General features: G+C 63.5%; 1 protein-coding gene across 3 annotated transcripts; it reads right to left on the reverse strand.

The window, feature by feature from the left end:
• Positions 1-657: 657 nt before the first annotated feature.
• Positions 658-10,513, reverse strand: PRSS16 (serine protease 16). 3 transcript variants are annotated; one of them, XM_074937171.1, is made up of 13 exons: positions 10,294-10,513; positions 9,999-10,094; positions 6,798-6,976; positions 6,469-6,568; positions 5,857-5,986; positions 5,251-5,374; positions 4,598-4,675; positions 4,080-4,127; positions 3,241-3,513; positions 2,572-2,713; positions 1,994-2,173; positions 1,735-1,880; positions 658-1,077 (listed from the first exon to the last, which is right to left on the reverse strand). In XM_074937171.1, the coding sequence occupies exons 3-13, from the start codon at positions 6,918-6,920 to the stop codon at positions 1,015-1,017; spliced, it is 1,407 nt and encodes a 468-aa protein (XP_074793272.1). In that variant the 5' UTR covers positions 6,921-6,976; positions 9,999-10,094; positions 10,294-10,513; the 3' UTR covers positions 658-1,014. The 3 variants fall into 3 exon arrangements, with proteins under 3 accessions (XP_074793272.1, XP_074793273.1, XP_074793271.1); XM_074937172.1 differs by lacking the exon at positions 10,294-10,513 and having other exon boundaries at positions 9,999-10,095; XM_074937170.1 differs by lacking the exons at positions 9,999-10,094; positions 10,294-10,513 and adding an exon at positions 8,610-8,789.
• Between the last annotated feature and the right edge of the window lie 8,842 nt (positions 10,514-19,355).

A 19,355-nucleotide genomic window follows, 5' to 3' on the forward strand; every position in this document is an offset into this window, starting at 1 on the left:
TAGTGGGGGGGGCATGCGCTCTCTCCCTATGTGGGCGGGCACAGCCCATTCCTCCTGGGGGGAGACCTGATTCTGGAGTGAGCTCTGGCCACCTGTTTCAGAAGGAGAACCCCCAGCTCCGCCATTGCACCACAGAGAGGTAGGTGCAGAGAGGGGCATTGGGGGGTGGCACCGGGAGAGGATGTCTCCAGGAGAAAGTGGGTGTCGTTCTCAGTCACGCCTGGGCCCCTCTGCACCCCTCTTGCAGCGTAGTGGGGCAGAAACACCCTGAGAATCCCCACACGCATGGGGCTCCCCCAGCTGGGGTGGAGTTGGGGTGACAGTCTTGAACCCACCCTGCTCCCAGACCTGGCAGAGAGGGTGGACCTGCGGTGTGGCCGGGGCGCACTGCACTGTAGCACTTCTCTGGCCCACAGGGGGCGGAGTTCAAGTTAGAGCAGCCCCAAGGCTGCTGTAACTGACGCAGGGTCCAGAATATGGGGAGCACCTGCCCTGCGGGGTATCCCTAAGGGCTCTGCACAACCTGGTCCTGATCCTGGTGGTTGGAGCCTCGTCAGACAATACGATTTACACAATCAGACCCAGCAACAGGCTGATCCTGCTTCGTTCGCCTTGGTGTCTGGCGCAAAGGAGTCGACGGCTTCGCAGAAACATCTTAAAAAACCCATCTTTCATTGCATAAAACAATTAAAGGATCCAAACCAACGCAGCAGGGGGACAAAGCTGTCCCCAGAAAATTCCCAGGGGTTTGGCTGGGCCAAGTGCAGCAGATTTCTCAGCACCCCCACTTCATTCCCCGGATCATGATTTGTTGTGTGTCGTGGCAGCAGCTGGGAGCCCCCATCATGAAGCCGTTATGCTAGGAGCTGTACGAATGCCAAGCAGAAAGCTGGCCCCTGCCCCGACGAGCTGGCAATCAAAGTAAATCCCTGCCAGAAGGAAGATTTTGCCGCATCCCTCTGCGGGCGGAAGTCCACGCAGCATCGGAGGGCGAATGGCTTCAGGCCTGGAGACTCAGGGGGCCGAAGGCTCCTTCCTTGCCGATCTCAACCAGTCGCCAACATGGTAGTCAATCCGCTGCGGAAGTGGGGAGGGGAAGAGGACACAGGGAGAGAGCTGGAGGGACCCCGCCAGGATACGGAGCTCCCACCCCACTGGGCCCCCCATGCTGCCCAGGGGCTTCAGGTGACATTCAGCGCAAAGCCTGGCCAGCACGTAAGCCCATGCCCTGCACATCGGGGGGCATTTCACCCGAAGGGCCTGATCCTCAGTCGTGCTCGGGTGTGGGACCAGCCCCCTGAGAAACCCACCACCCCCAACGCAAGGACTGCCCCAGCTGGCATAACGGCCCTGTACCCACCCTGCTCCCAGCACCTGGCGTAGGGGGCAGATCGGGAGCATGGCCGGAGCACACTGGCTATGGCTGTTCCCTGCCTCCAGGGCCCATAGGGGGTGGAGCGGGGGCGTGGCCAGAGCCCACTGACTGTGGCAGTTCCCCGCCCCCCAGGACCCATAGGAGGCAGATCGGGGGCATGGCCAGAGCCCACTGGCTATGGCTATTTCCTGCCCCCCGGGTCCTTCACAGGGTGGAGCGTGAGTTTGAGCAGCGCTGGGGCCGGGGTGGAGTCACTGGAGCTTAACAAGAGGTTCCTGGGTTCGAGTCTGGGTCGGTTCTGATTCCATCCCCACCGGGCCGGGCTTCCCACCACGCCGCGCTTCCCACTGGGCTCTTACCTCGCGGGCCAAGACGAGGGGCAGGGGGTCCGAGGGCTTGGAGGGGTTCATATTGGCACAGTGGGAGGTCCCGTTGATGAGGATGGCCAGCTCCGAGCGTGACTGGTTCTTCAGGACACTCAGGGCATGCCAGGGGTCGATGTTGCCTGGGGACAGAGCGCTTAGCTCCGGCGTGGCACGGGGAGGCAATGCCAGGCCCAGCCCGCGGGTCCAATCTTGCCGACCACCCCCTCCCCAGCTGCCCGCCCCCCATCCATACCATTCACAAAGAGGATCCTGCTGGCCTTGGGGTGGTCGGCCCCGTAGTACTCGTTGGTGAAGGTCACCGCCTCCCCCACGCGCTCGGGCCCGATGCCGAACACCTGGGAGCAGAGGTCGAGCTGGGCCGACAGCGTCAGGAGACGGGAGAAGGGGCAGGTGGCGTCTTCGCAGGTCTGGTCTGGAGCAGGGCGGGATGGGGGGGAGACGTCAGCACCGCGGTTCTTTGGGGTGCCCCCCCCACCAAGACGGACGAAGAAACGGGGCGATCGGGGGAGAGGGTGCCCCAGGGCTGTGGGGGGGGGGTAGATGGGGCAAATGGGAAGGGGATTCTCTGCCAGACCTGTGTCTCGACCTCCCCAGCATGACACCCCCATTTCCAGTCACCCTGTCTTGGGGCAGGGACTGAGGGGGGCTTTAAGCCCCATTTGTTCTCCCCATATTCTGCCCTGGCCCCCTGGGCTGGGGGTAGAGGATGCATGGACAGTGCAGGGGTCTGGAGGTGGGGGTCGCATGGGGGGCAGCGGCAGGGGCCGACCCCTTCCCCCCCCCCCCCCCCCCGCCACGCAGCCAGCTCACAGTATCCGAACTCGGTGCAGGTCTGGAAATACCACTGCCGCTCGCCCACACCGCTGAGCGTCAGGTTGGCGCTGCGCAGCTCGGCCAGGGCGTGTTGGCGTGAGTTGTCCACGCAGGGCAGCCCCATGCGCTCCAGGAACCCCTGCCACGGGAGGAGACACACGGGAGGGTCAGCCAGGGCCCCCCTCAGCCCCGGGAGGGGCCCGTCTGGCTCCGGCTCCAGTGGCTGGGGCACGTGGGACGGGGTCCCCTCTTTGTTGTTACAACAGATCGACAGAAGGGGCGCCCGCAGCACACTGGCGAGGGGGCAGGACCCCTCTGCTTGTAGCTGACAGGGGAGAAACTGAGCTGCCCCCTTCCTTTAGCCCCTCGGGATGGCTGTCCCATTCCCCCACCATGGTGCATCATGGGAGATGTAGTTCCAATGCTTCATTCCCTATGGGCAAGGCTTCCCAGCTGGACTTCATCTCCCATGATGCACTGCAGCCACCATCTTGCCGCCCCAAGACTGCAGTGCATCATGGGAGATGTAGTCCAAGCAGGAAGCCCAGCCCACAGAGGAGAACAGGAGCTGGATGCCACCTGAACTACGGCCCGTTCCCTGGCCCCTGTGTGCAGCGAGCGTGCTGGGTCTCAGCTGGGCTGGAGCCAGACCCCGCCCAGCCTTACGTTATTGACAGCGATGAGTCTCTGGTAGGGGGACCCCAGGCCCATGGCGTTCATGATGCCGCAGAGCTCGGCCACGCTGCCGCCCTGGAATCCCTCGTTGTTGTACTGCACAGCGCCCATGAAGATGTCGGCCAGGTTGCTGGCGAGCTCCCCGCGGTCGTCAGGCTCCGTCAGGGGCCCGCAGGAGCGGAAATCCTTCGCCAGCTCGGCCAGCCGCCCGGCCTGCAGCCTCTGGTCCACGGCGGAGAAGGCCTGGGCCACGGCCTCGCGACACTGCGGGGGGAAAGGAGAGGCACTCGCAGGCCCGGGCGTTCTCGGCTATGGGGGATTTTGCCTGGTGGGTTAGGTGTGGGGGCTGGGAGCCAGGACGCCTGGGTTCTATCCCCAGGTCTGGGAGGGGGGTGGGGTCTATTGGTTAAAGCGGGGGGGCTGGGAGCCCGGACTCCTGGGTTCTCTCCCTGGCTCTGGAAGGGGAGTGGGTGTTGGGAGTGGGGGGGGGCCTGGGAGTCAGAACTCCTGGGTTCTATCCCTGGCTGTGGGAGGGTAGAGGGCCTAATTCTCCTCTCATTGACACTGGTGCCAGTCAGGAGCAGCTCCTCGCATGCCAACGGAAGGACACTGGTGTGAGCGGGCACAGAACGGGGCCAAGGGGGGCCAGGTGTCGGAGCTGGGGGGCGGAGAGCCCTAGACGTCAGAGGTGGCCCCCGCATGCCCAGATCTCTCTGCAGCCCGGCTTGGAGCATCCCATGCAATGCCGTGGTGGGGAGGGGACGGGACACACAAATCTCTGGGATTTCCCCCCGCGGGACCCTGGAACCCACCCCAAGCCATTCACCCACCTGGGCAGAGCCCCCCACCACCGGGTCCGACAGACTCGCCGCCACCACCTGGAGGAAAGACAGAAGCGCCACGCGGGGTTAATGCAGCTGCCTGCTGCATGCTGGGAAGGCCCCGAAAGGGTTAACTAGGAGTTACCGGGTCCCTCCCCTCACCCCCCCGTGCCGGGGCCCTTCTGCGGCCCCCCAGCTCCCTCTGGAAGAGGCTTCCCTAGAGCGACGGGAGCCCGGGGGTGCCCCCTGCGGCCAGGGGCTAGTCCTGCAGCCCCCAGTCCCTTCCATGATGGCGCAGCTCAGGGCAGGATTCGGGGGGCAGCACAAGCTGGGGACCCCCAGAGACACCGCCCCCCGCTTCTGCTCCCCCATGCCCTTCCCTGCCCAGATCCAAAGTCGGGACCCCACAGCCGGTTACAGCTGTCTGGGGTGGGAGGGGCCAAAGGGAGAGCTGCTCCGAGGACATCCCCCTCCCCCAGGTGAAAAGGGGGGTCTGGGAGCCCCCCTCATGGGCGCAGCCCGCTCACCTGGTTGTAGCCGGTGAAGTCCAGCTGGGCCCGCACCGGGGCGGAGGACGCAACAGCGGCAAAGACCAGGTGGGGGAACTAGGGGAGGAGAGAGAGAGAAACCAGCCCCACCATCGCACCATCTGCCTGGCGGGAAATCCATCCCCGCCCCCTCCCACGACCCCACAGGAGCAGGGGGGCACGGGTGGGGGCTGGGCTCCCCGGGGTGACAGGGTTCTGGGGTGGACCCCAGGACTGGCTCAGTCCCCCCCACTGAGTCTTCCCCACTCAAACCAACTAGACCCCACATCCCTGCCACAGCTGGGAATAGAACCCAGGAGTCCGGATTCCCAGCCCCCACCCCTTTTCCTCCCCCCAGGTCTACCCCACTAGACCCCCTCCCGTCCCCTCCCCGAGCTGGGAATAGAACCCAGGAGTCCTGGCTCCCAGCCCCCTGCTCTGGCCGCTAGACCGCAGGCTAGCGCCGCCTGGCTCTGTGTCCCCCTCGAGTGGCTGGATCGTGTGTCGACTCTCGTGGGCCAGCCCCCAGCTATACGCCTGCGAAGTGGCACCGGTCAGATCGCGAGGTCATGGGTTCGATGCTGGTGAGGGTGGGGGGCTCCCAGCAGAGCCCCACACACCGACAGCCCCCCCGGTGCCCCCCAGGCCGGTACCTTGACCCTGAACCAGGCGGCAAGGGAGCCGGGGTAGGAGCCCCCGAAGCAGATCCAGGTGTTGTTCCGTGTCAGGTTATACTTCTGAGTGACGAAGTGGTGGAAGGCGGCCAGGTCAGCCAGGCTGCGACGGGACCGAGGGGGAAGTACCGAGAGAAAACCCACACTGGTGAGCTGAGCGCAGAGCTGGAATGCCGGGGTACCCCCACCCCCTGTGACTCACTGTCAGACCCCAGGGAGGGAGTCAGTGTAACCATCCCCATTTCACAGAGGGGAAACTGAGGCACTGAGTGGGGACGTGACTTGTCTGAGGTCACAGAGCAAGCCATTGGCAGAGCCAGTATAGAACCCAGGCGTCCTGGCTCCCAGCCCCCGACCCCCGCACTCTAACCCACTAGGCCCCACTCCCCTCCCAGAGCTGGGGATAGAACCCAGGCGTCCTGGCTCCCAGCCCCCGACCCCCGCACTCTAACCCCCTAGGCCCCACTCCCCTCCCAGAGCTGGGGATAGAACCCAGGCATCCTGGCTTCCCCCCATCCCCAACGCTTGGGCACCCTCCGGCACTGAGCGCCGCGTGTCCTGGCCCCGCCCCGCCCGGGGACTCACGCCTGCTGGCTGGACAGGAACCGGAGGCTGGCGTCCCACAGGCCGTCGGGGTTGATGCTGGCGCCGTAGAAGCGGTGCTCCAGGGCCACGGCCAGCGCCCCGTATTTCCGAGCCATCTCCATGTGGTGCCCTGGCACCAACACCGGGGTTAGGGGCACGGGAGCCTGGCAGATGATGAGCCCCTCCCCCCCCCCATCACCCCATTGTGGGCACCTCTCCTAGGTCGTTCCCCACCCCCCTGGGGCAGCCAGTCCCCGCCCTGGGGCCGGATGGGAGCCAGAGCCCCCTAGAGGGGACAGGCCCCTGCCCCATTCTCCGCCCCCCTGAGCCAGCCAGTCCCTGCCCTGGGGCCGGATGGGAGCCAGAGCCCCCTAGAGGGGACAGGCCCTTGCCCCATTCCCCGCCCCCCTGAGCCAGCCAGTCCCTGCCCTGGGGCCGGATGGGAGCCAGAGCCCCCTAGAGGGGACAGGCCCCTGCCCCATTCCCCGCCCCCCTGAGCCAGCCAGTCCCTGCCCTGGGGCCGGATGGGAGCCAGAGCCCCTAGAGGGGACAGGCCCCTGCCCCATTCCCCGCCCCCCTGAGCCAGCCAGTCCCCGCCCTGGCCCCGCTTACCCGACAGCACCGCGAACTGCGACAGGGAGCTCTCGCCCCCGATGTAGAGGAAGACGGGCCCGGCTGGGCGGTGCCAGAACTCCTCATTGATCCAGAACCTCTGTGGGGGGAGAACAGGGACCGGTGGGTGCGACGCGGCGGGGCCCCGGGGCAGCTCGGGGAGCCCCAGCGGGCAGGGGGCCCAGCAGCCGCCCAGGGCAGGTGCCTGGGTTTCACGTGGGCGTGCGTGCCCCTGTGCCCCTCCGGCCGGCGGCCCCGCCCCTGGCAAGGCTGCGGGGATCCGTGCGGGTCACCGCGCCAGGCCGGTGACAGCGGCCGGCCTGTCTCACCTGGTTAAAGACCCGCCCCTCCTGCCGATCGAAGTGGTCGAGGGGCTGGCGCAGGGCGCCCTCGCTGGGGGCGTGCCAGGGCGCCGGGCGCAGCAGCCGCCTCCGGGAGAAGGTGTCCTGCATGGCCTGCACCTCGCGCGCCCGCAGCACCTGCTGCCTCAGCAGCCGGAAGTTGCGCCCTGCGGAGGCAAAGGGAGGCAGGGGTGGGGGGGCCAGTTCTGATCCGGCCCCCCCACCCCGAGCGGACCCAGCACCGCTCCCCGGCTGGCAGGGAGTCGGGGCGAGATGAGTTCGCTGGGCCTCAGGCCCTGGGGGTCAAAGGAGCAAACTCGACCAGCCCTGAATGGGTCCGGGGCACTGAGCTGCCCCCTAGAACGGGGTCTATGCAGGGCAGGGGGGAGGCGCACTGCAGGGGGGGGTCCAGGTGTGTGTTTTGGGGGAGGGGGGATCTTTGCCCAGCCCCTTTCCTTGGGCACAGGTGAAGGGATCTAGTCTCCAGAGGTCTCCGTCCGTCTGTCTGTCAGGCTAAAATTGCATTTGAAGAAGTAAAAAGAACAAGAGGACTTGTGGCACCTTCGAGACTAACAAATCTATCTGAGCATAAGGTGCCACAAGTCCTCCTGTTCTTTTTGCAAATACAGACGAACTCGGCTGCTCCTCTGAAACCTGTCATTTGAAGAAGTGAAACCATTTCGCTCAGCAGAAGCGGGGGGGAAGGGGGGACAGGTCACGCCCGAGGCTGCTTCCTGGGGGGTCACATGCAGCCCAGGCGAGAAGCCTGCCCCCGCCGCTGCTTCCAAGAAGCCAGGCTCAGCAGAATGTGGGAGGCGAAAGCGTCCCACAGCGCGCTGGCTACAGACCCCACTGTCCTTCAGAGCTGGAAACCGGACCCAGGAGTCCTGGCTCCCAGCCTTCCCCGGCTCTAAACACAAGGCCCCCGCTCCCTAGCAGGAACATGTGTGCCGGTTGCGATCCCAGCAGGGAGGGACAGGCCCAAACGGGAATCCAGGGTTTCCAAAATCTTGCCTCCAGGCTGCTAAACAATCAAGATTCGACCTGCCCCTCCCCGCACCACTTCACCTCAATTGGGTGTGAACGCCAGAGCCAAACTAATGGGACATTTAACAGCTGATCTCATCAGGATCTGCTTGGCCTCATTGTGAGTCCCCCCCAAACTGTGCCCCCCTCCCCCTTTGCAGAGACGCATTTCTCCCCGAAGGATCCCCAGGCACTTTACAGATCGTGCATGCACTCACTTCACTTAGCTCGGCACCAAAATGCAGCCACCTCTGGGGTGAGGCCCAGCGGCTGTTAACATGGGGATCACGCTTGCTCAGCAGGGAGATCAGCCCCCTCGGAGATGGAACATGGCCCCCCGTTTAAACAGGGACTCCTCACTAGGCACAGACATGCAGCCGCTCCTGGGGGGCCGGGACGCAGCAGCTGCTCAGACGGGGATCCCCCAGCGCCGGGATGCAGCCACCTCTGGGGTGGGGCGAGGGGGTCATTTATACAGGGACCCCTTGCCTGGTGCGGAGGTGCAGCCACCTCTGGGCTGGGGTACAGGGGGGCTGTTAAACAGGAACCCCACAGGATGAATTTAGGAAGGCAGAACAATACCCTAAGCAGGCCACTGAGGTGACATCCCCTCTGCGTGCCGGAGCAGCCCTGACCCGGCTTTCCCATCCCACCGGGCAGACCGTAAACACTACCACTGGGGGCCGGGGCCAGCTCTCCCTGCGGTGTCTGTACAGCACCTAGCACCGTGGTGCCTGACAGCTCACAGGGGGCTACGTCCATTAACCGCCTTACCTGCCTCGGCTTGGATCAGCAGCGATAGGAGCAAACCCAGGGCCCAGGGAACCGGCCGCCCCATCTTCAGCCCAGCTCTCAGACGGCTTCCTGGTTGCCTGAAAACTTCCTGCAGGAGGCCGGGGGCCCGCACACAGAGCTGGCCGAGAGACTGGCTTGCTAATTCCTTCCCCAACTAGCCCGACAGCATCTTAACTCCCTCCTTCCCCTGGCCCCTCACATGATCCACTGCCCTTGCCCCTGGCCTGGCCCCCTTTGGACCAATTGCAGCTGCAGCCATTCAGGGGGTGGGGCTGGGGAAGGGGGTGTGAACTTTCACTTTGCTGTCTGAGATGATCGAAAAGCAGCACCTGCCCCCCTCTGGTGTAAGGGCTGGCCCTTCTGTATCTGAGAGCCCCAAGATACCCGTCCAACCTCTGGGCAGGGGCTGCCCCAATCCAGCCCCCTGCCCGAGGCATGAGACCCCTCCCCTTCATGAAACAGGGCAGAGAACCCAGGAGTCCTGTCTCCCGTTCCCCCAACCCCGATGTAACCACCAGACCCTACTCGCTGCCCTGAGCTGGGCATAAAAGCCAGGAGTTTCTTCAGATCTAGCCCGGGCCCAGGATTTCAATGGATTTTACCAACGGGAAGTTTGCGGAATCTGCTTTTTCCCCGTCGTACAGGACATTCAGGACAAAGTACCCAGAGGCTAAATTGCGTCACGCACCCGCTTTCTAACGGAGCTTGGCTCATACACTTAGTCGTGGGTTTGGTACGAATGCCCAGAAAGCACTCGCTCTTGGGGCCGACGGGCTGCGTTTCTCATCCAAAGAGGCTGAATGGAAGTTGTAACCTCAAGGCAGAAATCAACCCTTAGCCCCTGGAGCAGTGACTGGGGCTTTCAAAGTAAGCCACACAATTAGATACATCATTAATCATCTTGAAATATTCACACCACTCAGTCACTTGCTCTGAGTCATTAATAGCTCCCCTTCGTGACCAGCACACACAGCCTGTGCGTGAGATTTTAATGAGTTTTACCCACACAGGAAGCTCGAGCAACGCATATTAGTCCGCCCTGTAGAGCCTTTAGCCCAAGGCAAGACGGGCAGGGAGGCTACATTTCGTAAAGGGCCCCATTTCAAAAGACTCTGTCGTAACCTGCAAACTGCTGACCCAATTTCTTTGTGAATTCTCCAAATAATCCAGCCGGCAGCCAAAGAGGAACTGCTGGATGCTGCGGGGGGGCGGGGGGGAGGCGATTCACTGAGCTTTCCACACACACCACAGAGGGCAAATCCCTCCTGGAAGTGCCAACGGCTGGAAATTAAAGCCGGACAATATTCCACTTAGGAGCAAGGCCCAGGGTTTCACCGGGGTGGGGTGATTACCATCGGAACAATTTACCATGGCATTCTCCATCTGGCCATGTCTTCAGATGCTTTCGTCTGACCGACACAAGGTCTGGGACTCGGCTCAGGGGTGACGGTGAAATTCTCTGGCCTGGATGGGAGGTCAAACAAGAGGATCTCAGGGACCCTTCTGCCCTTAAATATATTAAAATGCAAAAACCGAACTGGAGGCTGGCACCTCCTTGATATTTTCACTGGTCAGTCAACCTTAGCGCCAAGTTTTACACAAACCCAGGGAGCCCCGGAGCCCCTGGGACGGGCGCGGGGTCTCCGTAACCTCAAATACCTGCCTGAATGTCCAGATTTCACCGGAGCGGTTCGGCAGCTTTCGGGTCCACAGGCCTCATTGACAGAGCCAGGCCTCGGGAAGCAGATCCCAGTGTGGGCAGCCAGCCCCGGAGACCTTCTCCACGCCCGCCCGGGGTGTCCCAGGTGCCAGGTTTATCCAGCTGTTTGCTGGGTTGCATCAATTTCATGTCGGTTTCGAGTCAGTGTCACTGCAAGAGCCATTGTTATGGTGGGGACTGGACCGGGAGGGCCCCCTGCAAACCCAACCTTTGGTTAAAATTGCCTCCTTTGGAATCGCTTATAAGCGCGGCTTTTTAGGAACACCCCCTCCCCCGATGTTTTGGGGTCAAATGTCACCTTGACAGTTTCCCTTTGAAACAGCAGCTGTTTTCCAGCCCAGAGGGGGCTGCATTTCGTTGGTGGGTGACGTGTCCACGGAGGCTGAGAAACTTTCCACTGAATGCATCCGATGCAGTGAGCTGTAGCTCACGAAAGTTTATGCTCAAATACATGGGTTAGTCTCTAAGGTGCCACAAGTCCTCCTGTTCTTTTTGCGAATACAGACTAACACGGCTGCTACTCTGAAACCTGAGAAACTTCCTGGCGTCCTTTGGTAGGAAGGGAAGGGTCGGTTTGAAACAGGCGTTGGGTTTGATTTTAAAGGCACTCCAGGGGGAAGCGGAGCTGGGAGCGCCGGCCAGTAGATGTCACCAGATCTCTTCGGGACAGCCACCCAACTATGGGGCGAGAGGGAGTGAGTGTGTGTCCAGAACGGGACCTGGTGCTTTTCCTCGCTGGGTCAAAGGTCTGATCCCGCCCAGATCGGCAAAAAAACCCCAAAACCCAGCTCCGAGCCAATGGCCTCTCTGTGAAACAAGTTTGCTTGGCCTCAGGCCACGGCCAGGCAACAGTGGCAATTCTCCGTCCATGCACTCAAGCCGTCTCTCTCAGAGCGGGGAGGAGGGAAGAATTCTTCTGTTGCCCTGGCCGTGTCCACACCAGGGATTAGGTCGATTTAATTTTTAAGTGTCTCCAAATTCCCGCCCCCGCCCCCCCGGTACTCCTAGGAGACCCTACAATAACAAACCTGCATACAACCCCCTGCGCCGGCTTGGTCTAGTGGCTGGTCTCAGGCCTGCACTGGGTTATGGGGACTGGGACTGGCGCTCGGCCGGTCGGGATCCCTTTGTCAGGGGGGCGGCCACGGTGCATTTACACTCTCGTTGCACACTTCTGGGCTTCGCTTTGCAGCAAAGCATGGTGGGTGACATACACCTTCGCCTCTGCTCAGCAAGGATCCGAGGGCTGCTCCTGCGCAAAGCATGCTGGGTACAGGACGTGCGCAGTGACCGTCGGGATTTTTGCTTTACCGCCGGTTCGCTTCAGGCAGGCAGCTGGGCGGCTGCTCAGAAGCCGCTCAGCCTCAGATGGGTCAAGGGCCGCAAGGCGACGCTTCCGGAGGGGGAGCCCGGATTGTGTCTGTCCCTCCGTCTCTTCCGAAACAGAGCCGGTGCCAAACCGCACGCACACGGGTGGCCTGTCTCTTTAAGAGATTTAAAGGGGCAGCGCACAGATGACCCAAATGGACTCGCCAAAGGCCCAGGGGCCTGTTCATCCAAACTCGGACGCCGGCCCCGGATCAGAGCTGCCCCAAGTGGGGCCAGCTCCAGGGGTCCCCAGCTCTGTCTCGAGGTCCCAGCTGAGAGTGACCCCCAGCCCCCTGACAGCCCAGCCCTGGGCTCCCCCCCCCCAGTTCTGCCGATGCCCCTCACTCCCGACCCGCAGCCCCCTGCTACCCCTCATAGCGCAGGCTCGGCAGGGGGGACCCCTTTGTTTCCAGGCCTGGCAACCCATGGCTCACTCACCCGCCTTATCCCCTTCATTAGAAATTTTAAACCAAGCTTAACCTTCTTTCCCTCATCCCCCCCCCCCGCCCATTAACCGAGCGCCGTTCCTTGGTTCACCTTTGCAAGGTCTCCAGCTCGGGTGTCGTCTCCTCCCATCTGTGCCCGGGGATCAGGGCAGATTAGAGTCCAATCTGTCTGTCTAGTTCACTGCTTTAAAACCTGCTGACAGGTTCAGAGATTAAATTTACCAAACTCCCCCCCTCGCCCCCCTGTGTGCTCCTTCCCTCCCCACCCCCGGCCTCCGCCCGCCCGGGGTCGCGGGATGAACCTGCGTGGGACCTGGTGGGGGAGGGGACGTGGCTTCTTTTGGGTCACCCTGGGGCCCCTGTTGCTTTAAGGAACCCATGCCACTGCAGGGAGTGCGGGGCCCTGGCAGAGCTCGCAGGAAGGGGACCGGGGGGGGGGGGAGGGCGGGGCGCTGTGTATGTATCTGTCTGTCCGTCTCCGGGGTGTGTATGTGTGTGTGTGTGTATCCTCATTCCAAGGCAGCTCCAACACACATCACCGTTTGGCTGTGCCTCAGTTTCCCTTTCTTAGCACAGTTCAGGCTGTGCCTCGGTTTCCCTGCTCCCAGCAGAGTTCTGGCTCCCGGTGTCCCCTAGCTCCACCAGGCATCTCTGCTCCCAGCAGGATTTACTTTTTGGCTACAGACTCCCTCAGCACTGACTCAGTTTCCCCAGTCAGGGCAGACAGCACGCTTGCCCCCTTGGCCACTGAGTTTGGCCTTAGTGTGTTTGCACGTGAGCCCTCTGGGTTCAACCCTGTGACATCAAGGGACGTAACTTCACACCCACACAAACACACCCGCCCCTGGGTCCCTGACCCTCGCTCCCCACCCCGCAGCAACCTCTCCCCCACTTCAACGCAGCTCAGCTTGTCCAGCCCCCAGCCTCCCTGAGGGGAGCTGTCGGTGCCGACGGTGCTCGGCATTTCTGGGCCATGGAACTGGGCTGAGACCTGGCAAACTCGCTTCACGCAGGGGAACTGACAGGCGGGAGTTAATAGCAGTCACAGGGGGGCGCCCGCCTGACTTCTGCCAGGCCTGGCTGCGTGGGGCCCAGCCTGCCCCTGGGCTGTCCGTACGGCCCAGGGGCAATTCACACAACTCACAATTCATGGATTCACGGACCAGCTACCCCAGCGTAACCCAGTCCCATCCATGGGAACAGCTGCCAAGCGGCCTCCCGCTCTGAGCTCCGGTGACACACGTTGGCTTGGCCCCCACGATCCCACCTAGACCCCAGAAATCCACCGGCTGTTATTCGCGGTCAGCAGGGGCGTATCCAGGGCCCCGACCCGGATCAGGCCCAGCTTGTTCGAGGTGCTGTACGAATAACCCAAGCGCTGGCCGTGCTCCAAACCGCTGCCAGTCTAGAAACCCCCTGCCCGTCAGCCCCGATCTTGGTTGGGATCTGGGCAGCGCCCGGCACGACGGGGCCCCGATCTCGGTTGGGGTCTGGGCAGCGCCCGGCACGACGGGGCCCCGATCTTGGCTGGGGTCTGGGCAGCGCCTGGCGCGACGGGGCCCTGATCTTGGCCGGGGTCTGGCCAGCGCCCAGCACAATGGATCTGAATCTGCTTCCTATTGGAGCCCATCATCCGTTAATTCCCTCCAAGCCCCGCTTGGGACTAGTGTGACATGCCCCGGATGCAGGTTTCCGAGGGATACCCCCCATGTGCAGGTCTCCTGGAGGTTGGGGGTGCAGCTGTCCCGGGGTTCACACCCCCCCGTGCAGCTCTCGGGGGTAGGGGGGCTGAGCGGCTCCGGAGGAGGCAGGCCAGGGCAGCTGTGGTACGTCCGCGGGGGATTTGCCAGGTGTGACCCACATTGCCCCAGCGCCCCCAGGCCTAGCGTGGGTCACATGGGCGCTGGCATCACCGGCTTATAGCCGAGTGGATTTGCAATGTCGTTTGAGGGCGGATTTAGGGGTTAAAGGGAAATGGATTTTTTCAAAACACAACATTCATTACAGGGGCTGAATTAAAGATGCTCTGGGAGTGGAGCAGGGAGCTCGGGCCGGGGGGGGGGTGAGGGGGCGACGCCACCCACCCACTCGCCCGCCCCCCTTCACACCCAGGCAGCTGCAATGCAGGGACCTGGGCTGGCACAGAAGTGGGGCTGGGAGCCAGGACTCCTGGGTTCTCTCCGCAGCTCTGGGAGGGGAGTGAGGTCTAGTGGGTAGAGCAGGGGCTGGGGGTCCGGACTCCTGAATGCTGGGAATGGCCAACAGGGGATGGATCACTCGATAACTGTCCTGTTCTGTTCATTCCCTCTGGGGCACCTGGCCCTGGCCGCTGTGGGCAGACAGGACACTGGGCTGGACGGACCTTTGCTCTGACCTGGGCTGGCCGCTCTTCTGTTCTCCTGTTCTGGGTTAGAGCACAGGAGCCAGGGCCCCTCGCCCAGCAATGAGACGCGGGCCCTCTGGGGTGCGGCACGGGGGCTGTACGTACAGGGACCCCTCGCCCAGCCCTGAGATGCAGCCATCTCTGGGGTGGGGCACCGCAGCTGATTACGGTCCCACAGCATTTGTGAGAGGGAGAGTTGGTGTTTTGCCCCACTCCCGAGGGGATAATTCACATCAATGCAGACAGCTGGATTTGTAAGATCTTGTCCGTGTTCACCCCCCCAGAAGCCAATGGACCGAATCCCTCCACCACCCCCCGCCCTCAGGCAAGGAGCTCAGGCTCCTGTAATGTTAGCCGGCAATGCGCCTTTCACCGTTGGGACCTACAGAGCCGCTGCCACACATGGAATAATTTTTTTGCCAGCAGGGCCTGGAGGCCCAGACTGAGATCAGGGCCCCATCGCACCGGGCGCTGCCCAGACCCCGACCAAGATCAGGGCCCCGTTGCGCCAGGCGCTGCCCAGACCCCAACCGAGATCAGGGCCCCTTCGCGCCGGGCACTGCCCAGACCCCGGCCGAGATCAGGGCCCTGTTGCGCCGGGCGCTGCCCAGACTCCAACCGAGATCAGGGCCCCATCGCACCGGGCGCTGCCCAGACCCCGACCGAGATCAGGGCCCTGTTGTGCCGGGCGCTGCCCAGACCCCGACCGAGATCAGGGCCCCGTCGCTCCGGGCGCTGCCCAGACACCGACCGAGATCAGGGCCCCGTCGCTCCGGGCGCTGCCCAGAGCCCAACCGAGATCAGGGCCCCGTCGCTCCGGGCGCTGCCCAGACCCCAGGCGAGATCAGGGCCCTGTTGTGCCGGGCACTGCCCAGACCCCGACCGAGATCAGGGCCCCGTCGCTCCGGGCGCTGCCCAGACCCCGACCGAGATCAGGGCCCCGTCGCTCCGGGCGCTGCCCAGAGCCCAACCGAGATCAGGGCCCCGTCGCGCCGGGCACTGCCCAGACCCCGACCTAGATTGGGGCCCCGTCGCGCCGGGCGCTGCCCAGACCCCGACCTAGATCAGGGCCCCGTCGCGCCGGGCACTGCCCAGACCCCGACCAAGATCAGGGCCCCGTCGTGCCGGGTGCTGCATGGACACTGAAGAAGACTGACCCTGCTCCAAATAGCTCACAGTTCTAATAGATGAAGAGAGGATCATTCTCCCCATATTATGGATGAGGAAACTGAGGCCCAGAGCGGAGCAATAACTTGCCCAAGGAGCCTGTTATAGAGCTGGGTATTTAACCCAGATCTCCTGAGACCCAGGGCAGCCGTAACCACAATCCTCTGGGAGCAGGACTCCTGGGTTCTATCCCAGGGATGGGGGTCTGGTGGTTAGAGGAGGGGGGCTGGTAGCCTGGACTCCTGGGTTCTGTCCCTGGCTCTGGGAGGAGAGTGGGGTCTGGTGCTTAGAGCAGGGGGGCTGGTAGCCCCCGGACTCCTGGGTTCTGTTCCTGGTTCCACCACTGACTCCCTGCAGACTCCGGTCGGGCTGGCCCAGCCGCTCTCCGCCGGGATCGCGTCACCTTTCCCGCCTCGGCCCCCGTGGGCCGGTCTCTCTTTAATTAAAGCCGGTTCCCCAGGGTGCCCTGCGCCCGGCCACCGGTGGCAGCTGTCAGCCAGCATCGTGGAACCAATTTGTCATCTCTCCCGGGCTCCCTAATCCCCTCTAATTCAGTTACCCAGCCAGGGAGGGGGCAGCGGCCCTAAGCCGATTGGGACATTTGCTAAATGAGATCAGTAAAAATAACAAATTGTGTGTGTGTGCGGCAGGCGGGCGGGGTGCTCGGCCTGGCCCCGGGGGGTGCAGGGCCCTGCAGTGGGGAGACGGAAGAGGGGGGCCGAGGCGGGAAAGGTGACGCGATCCCAGCGGGGAGCGGCTGGGCCAGCCCGACCGGAGTCTCCAGGAGCAAGTTAGGCCCCATCCTCAGTGGGTGTGAGATCGGGAGGCTCAGACAGTGCTGGGTGGATCCCCCAAGTGTACAGTGTTAGACCGGGGGTCAGGACCCTGCTGTCCTCCCACAGCTGGGAGAGAACCCAGGAGTCCTGGCACCCAGCCCACCCTGCTCTAACCACTAGAGCCCCAGTCCCTTCTCAGAGCCAGGAATAGGACCGAGGTAGCCTGGTTCCCAGCCCCTCCCACCCAGAGCTGGGGGGACTTAGGCAAGTCACTTCCCCCTCTCTGTGCCTCAGTTTCTCCTCCTGCCCTCCCCACACTCAGGCCCCCCGCCATGGCAGGCGTAGCGGGGGAGATGCTCCCGGCCCTGCTAAGCTCCCAGATGGATGAAGGACAATTGGCCCCGTTTCACAGAGGCCTGGAGAGAAGGTGACTCCCGCCCGGAGCCTTAGCCGCTAGGCCACGCTGCCTGGCATGGCCCCTCCAGCCCTGCCTCACGCCCCTGCCCTGGAGAGCCGCTGCAGCCCCCCATCAGGCCAGCTAGCCCCTGCTCCCCCCACCCTGCCACCCTGCTGGGCCTGGCTTCTTCTGCCGCCCCTGAGCCCGGGGCAGTGAGCAGGAGGGACAGGACGGACCCTCAGCGACCCCCCGCCCCGACCCCAGTCAGCCCCGTTACAGGCCCGAACCCAGCCCGATGGCCTGGCCAGCCAGCCAGCGGGGAGTGGGGGCCGGGATTCTTGGGTTCTCTCCCCAGTTCTGGGAGGGGAGTGGGGTCTAGTGGTTAGAGCGGGGGGGGGGGGCGGGGCGGGGCTGGGAGCCAGGACTCCTGGGTTCTGTGGGAGGCCCTGTGCCGTCTGGGGTGGATGCAGCCTGGGCCCTGCCCTGCAATGGGGGAACCCCCCAACACAGAACCCCACTGGGGGGGCGTGTCTGGGACACGGGGATCAGAGTTATGGCCTGACAAGGGACAGGCCGCGAGAGCAACGGGAAGGAGGGAAAAGCCCACAACAGAGGCCAGGGATTTTCTGAGGAACTTCAGCCCCCCAAATTCCAGTGGGTCCCCTGGAAACCCCAGCCTGAGCTCGGGGCTCGGCCCTGCTCTCATGAGAGTCTGGCCATTGGCTCAGGATCAGCTCCCATTTCCTCCCTCCACATGCCCGCAGCCACTGGGCCTGCCTCAGTTTCCCCTAGTGCATTGAAGGCAATTGGGGAGAGGCAAGGGGGTCAAGCTCCTGGAGGGGCGATGGGGAGGGCGACGCTGAGGGTGACGTTGTGGCCCCATTGAGATTGGGGGCAGGGCGCCCTGAGCAAAGGCCCGTGATTTCGTGACACGAGTGACTCCAGGTTCACTCACAGCTGGGCCCTGGGGGCTGGGCCAAGCGGTTCCTGTGGCTAAGGGCGGGATTACCTCATGAGCAGACGCGGCTGCCTATTGCAGAGACCTCTGGTGCCTGCCCCCCCCAATCAGCAGGAACGGGGGGCTCCGGGCAGAGCTGAGGAGATGGGCGTTGGCGCAGAGTGCTCACCAAGGGTGGGTACCCCCCGTCCCCGCCAGCTCCCCTCACCCCTCAGCGGCTTCACACTGCGGCCCATCCGCTCCCCTGCCTCTGGGCGTCCCCACGGGCCCCTGGAGCAACCAGGAGATGTTCCCCGAGCTAATTGGACCGAAGACCCTCAGCCCTGACCAGGAGCCACCACTGCCAGCCCAGCCCAGGCTCCCCACTTCCCAGCCCTGCCGGTGCCCCTCACTCCCGACCCGCAGCCCCTGCTAGCCCAGCCCTGGGGGCCCCCTCAGCTCTGCCAGTGCCCCTCACTCCCGACCCGCAGCCCCTGCTAGCCCAGCCCTGGGGGCTCCCGCAACTCTGCCAGTGCCCCTCACTCCTGACCCGCAGCCCCTGCTAGCCCAGCCCTGGGCTCCCCCCCCCCAGCTCTGCCGGTGCCCCTCACTCCTGACCCGCAGCCCCTGCTAGCCCAGCCCTGGGCTCCCCCCCCCCCAGCTCTGCCGGTGCCCCTCACTCCCGACCCACAGCCCCCTGCTAGCCCAGCCCTGGGGGCTCCCGCAACTCTGCCAGTGCCCCTCACTCCTGACCCGCAGCCCCTGCTAGCCCAGGCCTGGGCTCCCCCCCGCCCCCAGCTCTGCCGGTGCCCCTCACTCCCGACCCGCAGCCCGCTGTCAGCCCAGCCCAGCCCTGGGCTCCCCCCGCCCCAGCTCTGTTGGTGCTCCTCACTCTAGATCCGCAGCCCCCTGCTAGCCCAGCCCTGGGGCCCCCCAGCTCTGTCAGTGCCCCTCACTCCCGACCCGCAGCCCCTGCTACCCCAGCCCTGGGCTCACCCCCCAACCAGCTCTGTCGGTGCCCCTCGCTCCCGACCCACAGCCCCTGCCAGCCCAGCCCTGGGCTCCCCACCAGCTCTGCCGGTGCCTCTCAATCCTGCCCTACCCCATTACCTCTATTAGAGCCCTCACCTGAGTGAAGTGACCCAGGTGCGTGAGCATTTTGCAGGCTCGGGGCTAAAATTAGCAATGGCAAGAACCAAAAAAGCCAGCCCAGAACTCCGGGTTCTTTGCACTTTTTTTATTTTTTAAATCTTTAAACCACCAAAACTGGGGGCTGGTACAGGAACCAGCCTCTCGCTAAATCAAGAATAAATATCAAGTCCTCAAAAATAGTTCGCATTGAAATTCTGTTTCTCCTACAGACACTGGAGTTTGACACCTAACAAAACTAGTCTAAAAACCCCCCCTCTACGTCAAGTTACAAAATAGCTTTTTTGTTTTTAAGCCAGTACCTTAGTGCACACAAAAAACAATCAAATTCTTTGCAGATATTTATTGTCTCGGCTTGCTTTTCTTTTCTTTTTAATGTTTT

This window comes from Natator depressus, chromosome 23 (assembly GCF_965152275.1).
Source record: "Natator depressus isolate rNatDep1 chromosome 23, rNatDep2.hap1, whole genome shotgun sequence".
Taxonomy (NCBI): Eukaryota; Metazoa; Chordata; order Testudines; family Cheloniidae; genus Natator; species Natator depressus.

Bases quoted from the DNA above. Each gene is read 5' to 3' on its own strand.
- PRSS16 (XM_074937170.1), bottom strand. From the start codon at position 8,673: ATGGGGCGGCCGGTTCCCTGGGCCCTGGGTTTGCTCCTATCGCTGCTG. The intron at 3,514-4,079 runs GTGGGTGAATGG...TTCCCCCCGCAG, and splicing joins TGGTGGGGGGCTCTGCCCAG to TGTCGCGAGGCCGTGGCCCA. The intron at 1,078-1,734 runs GTAAGAGCCCAG...CCACTTCCGCAG, and splicing joins CCCTCGTCTTGGCCCGCGAG to CGGATTGACTACCATGTTGG.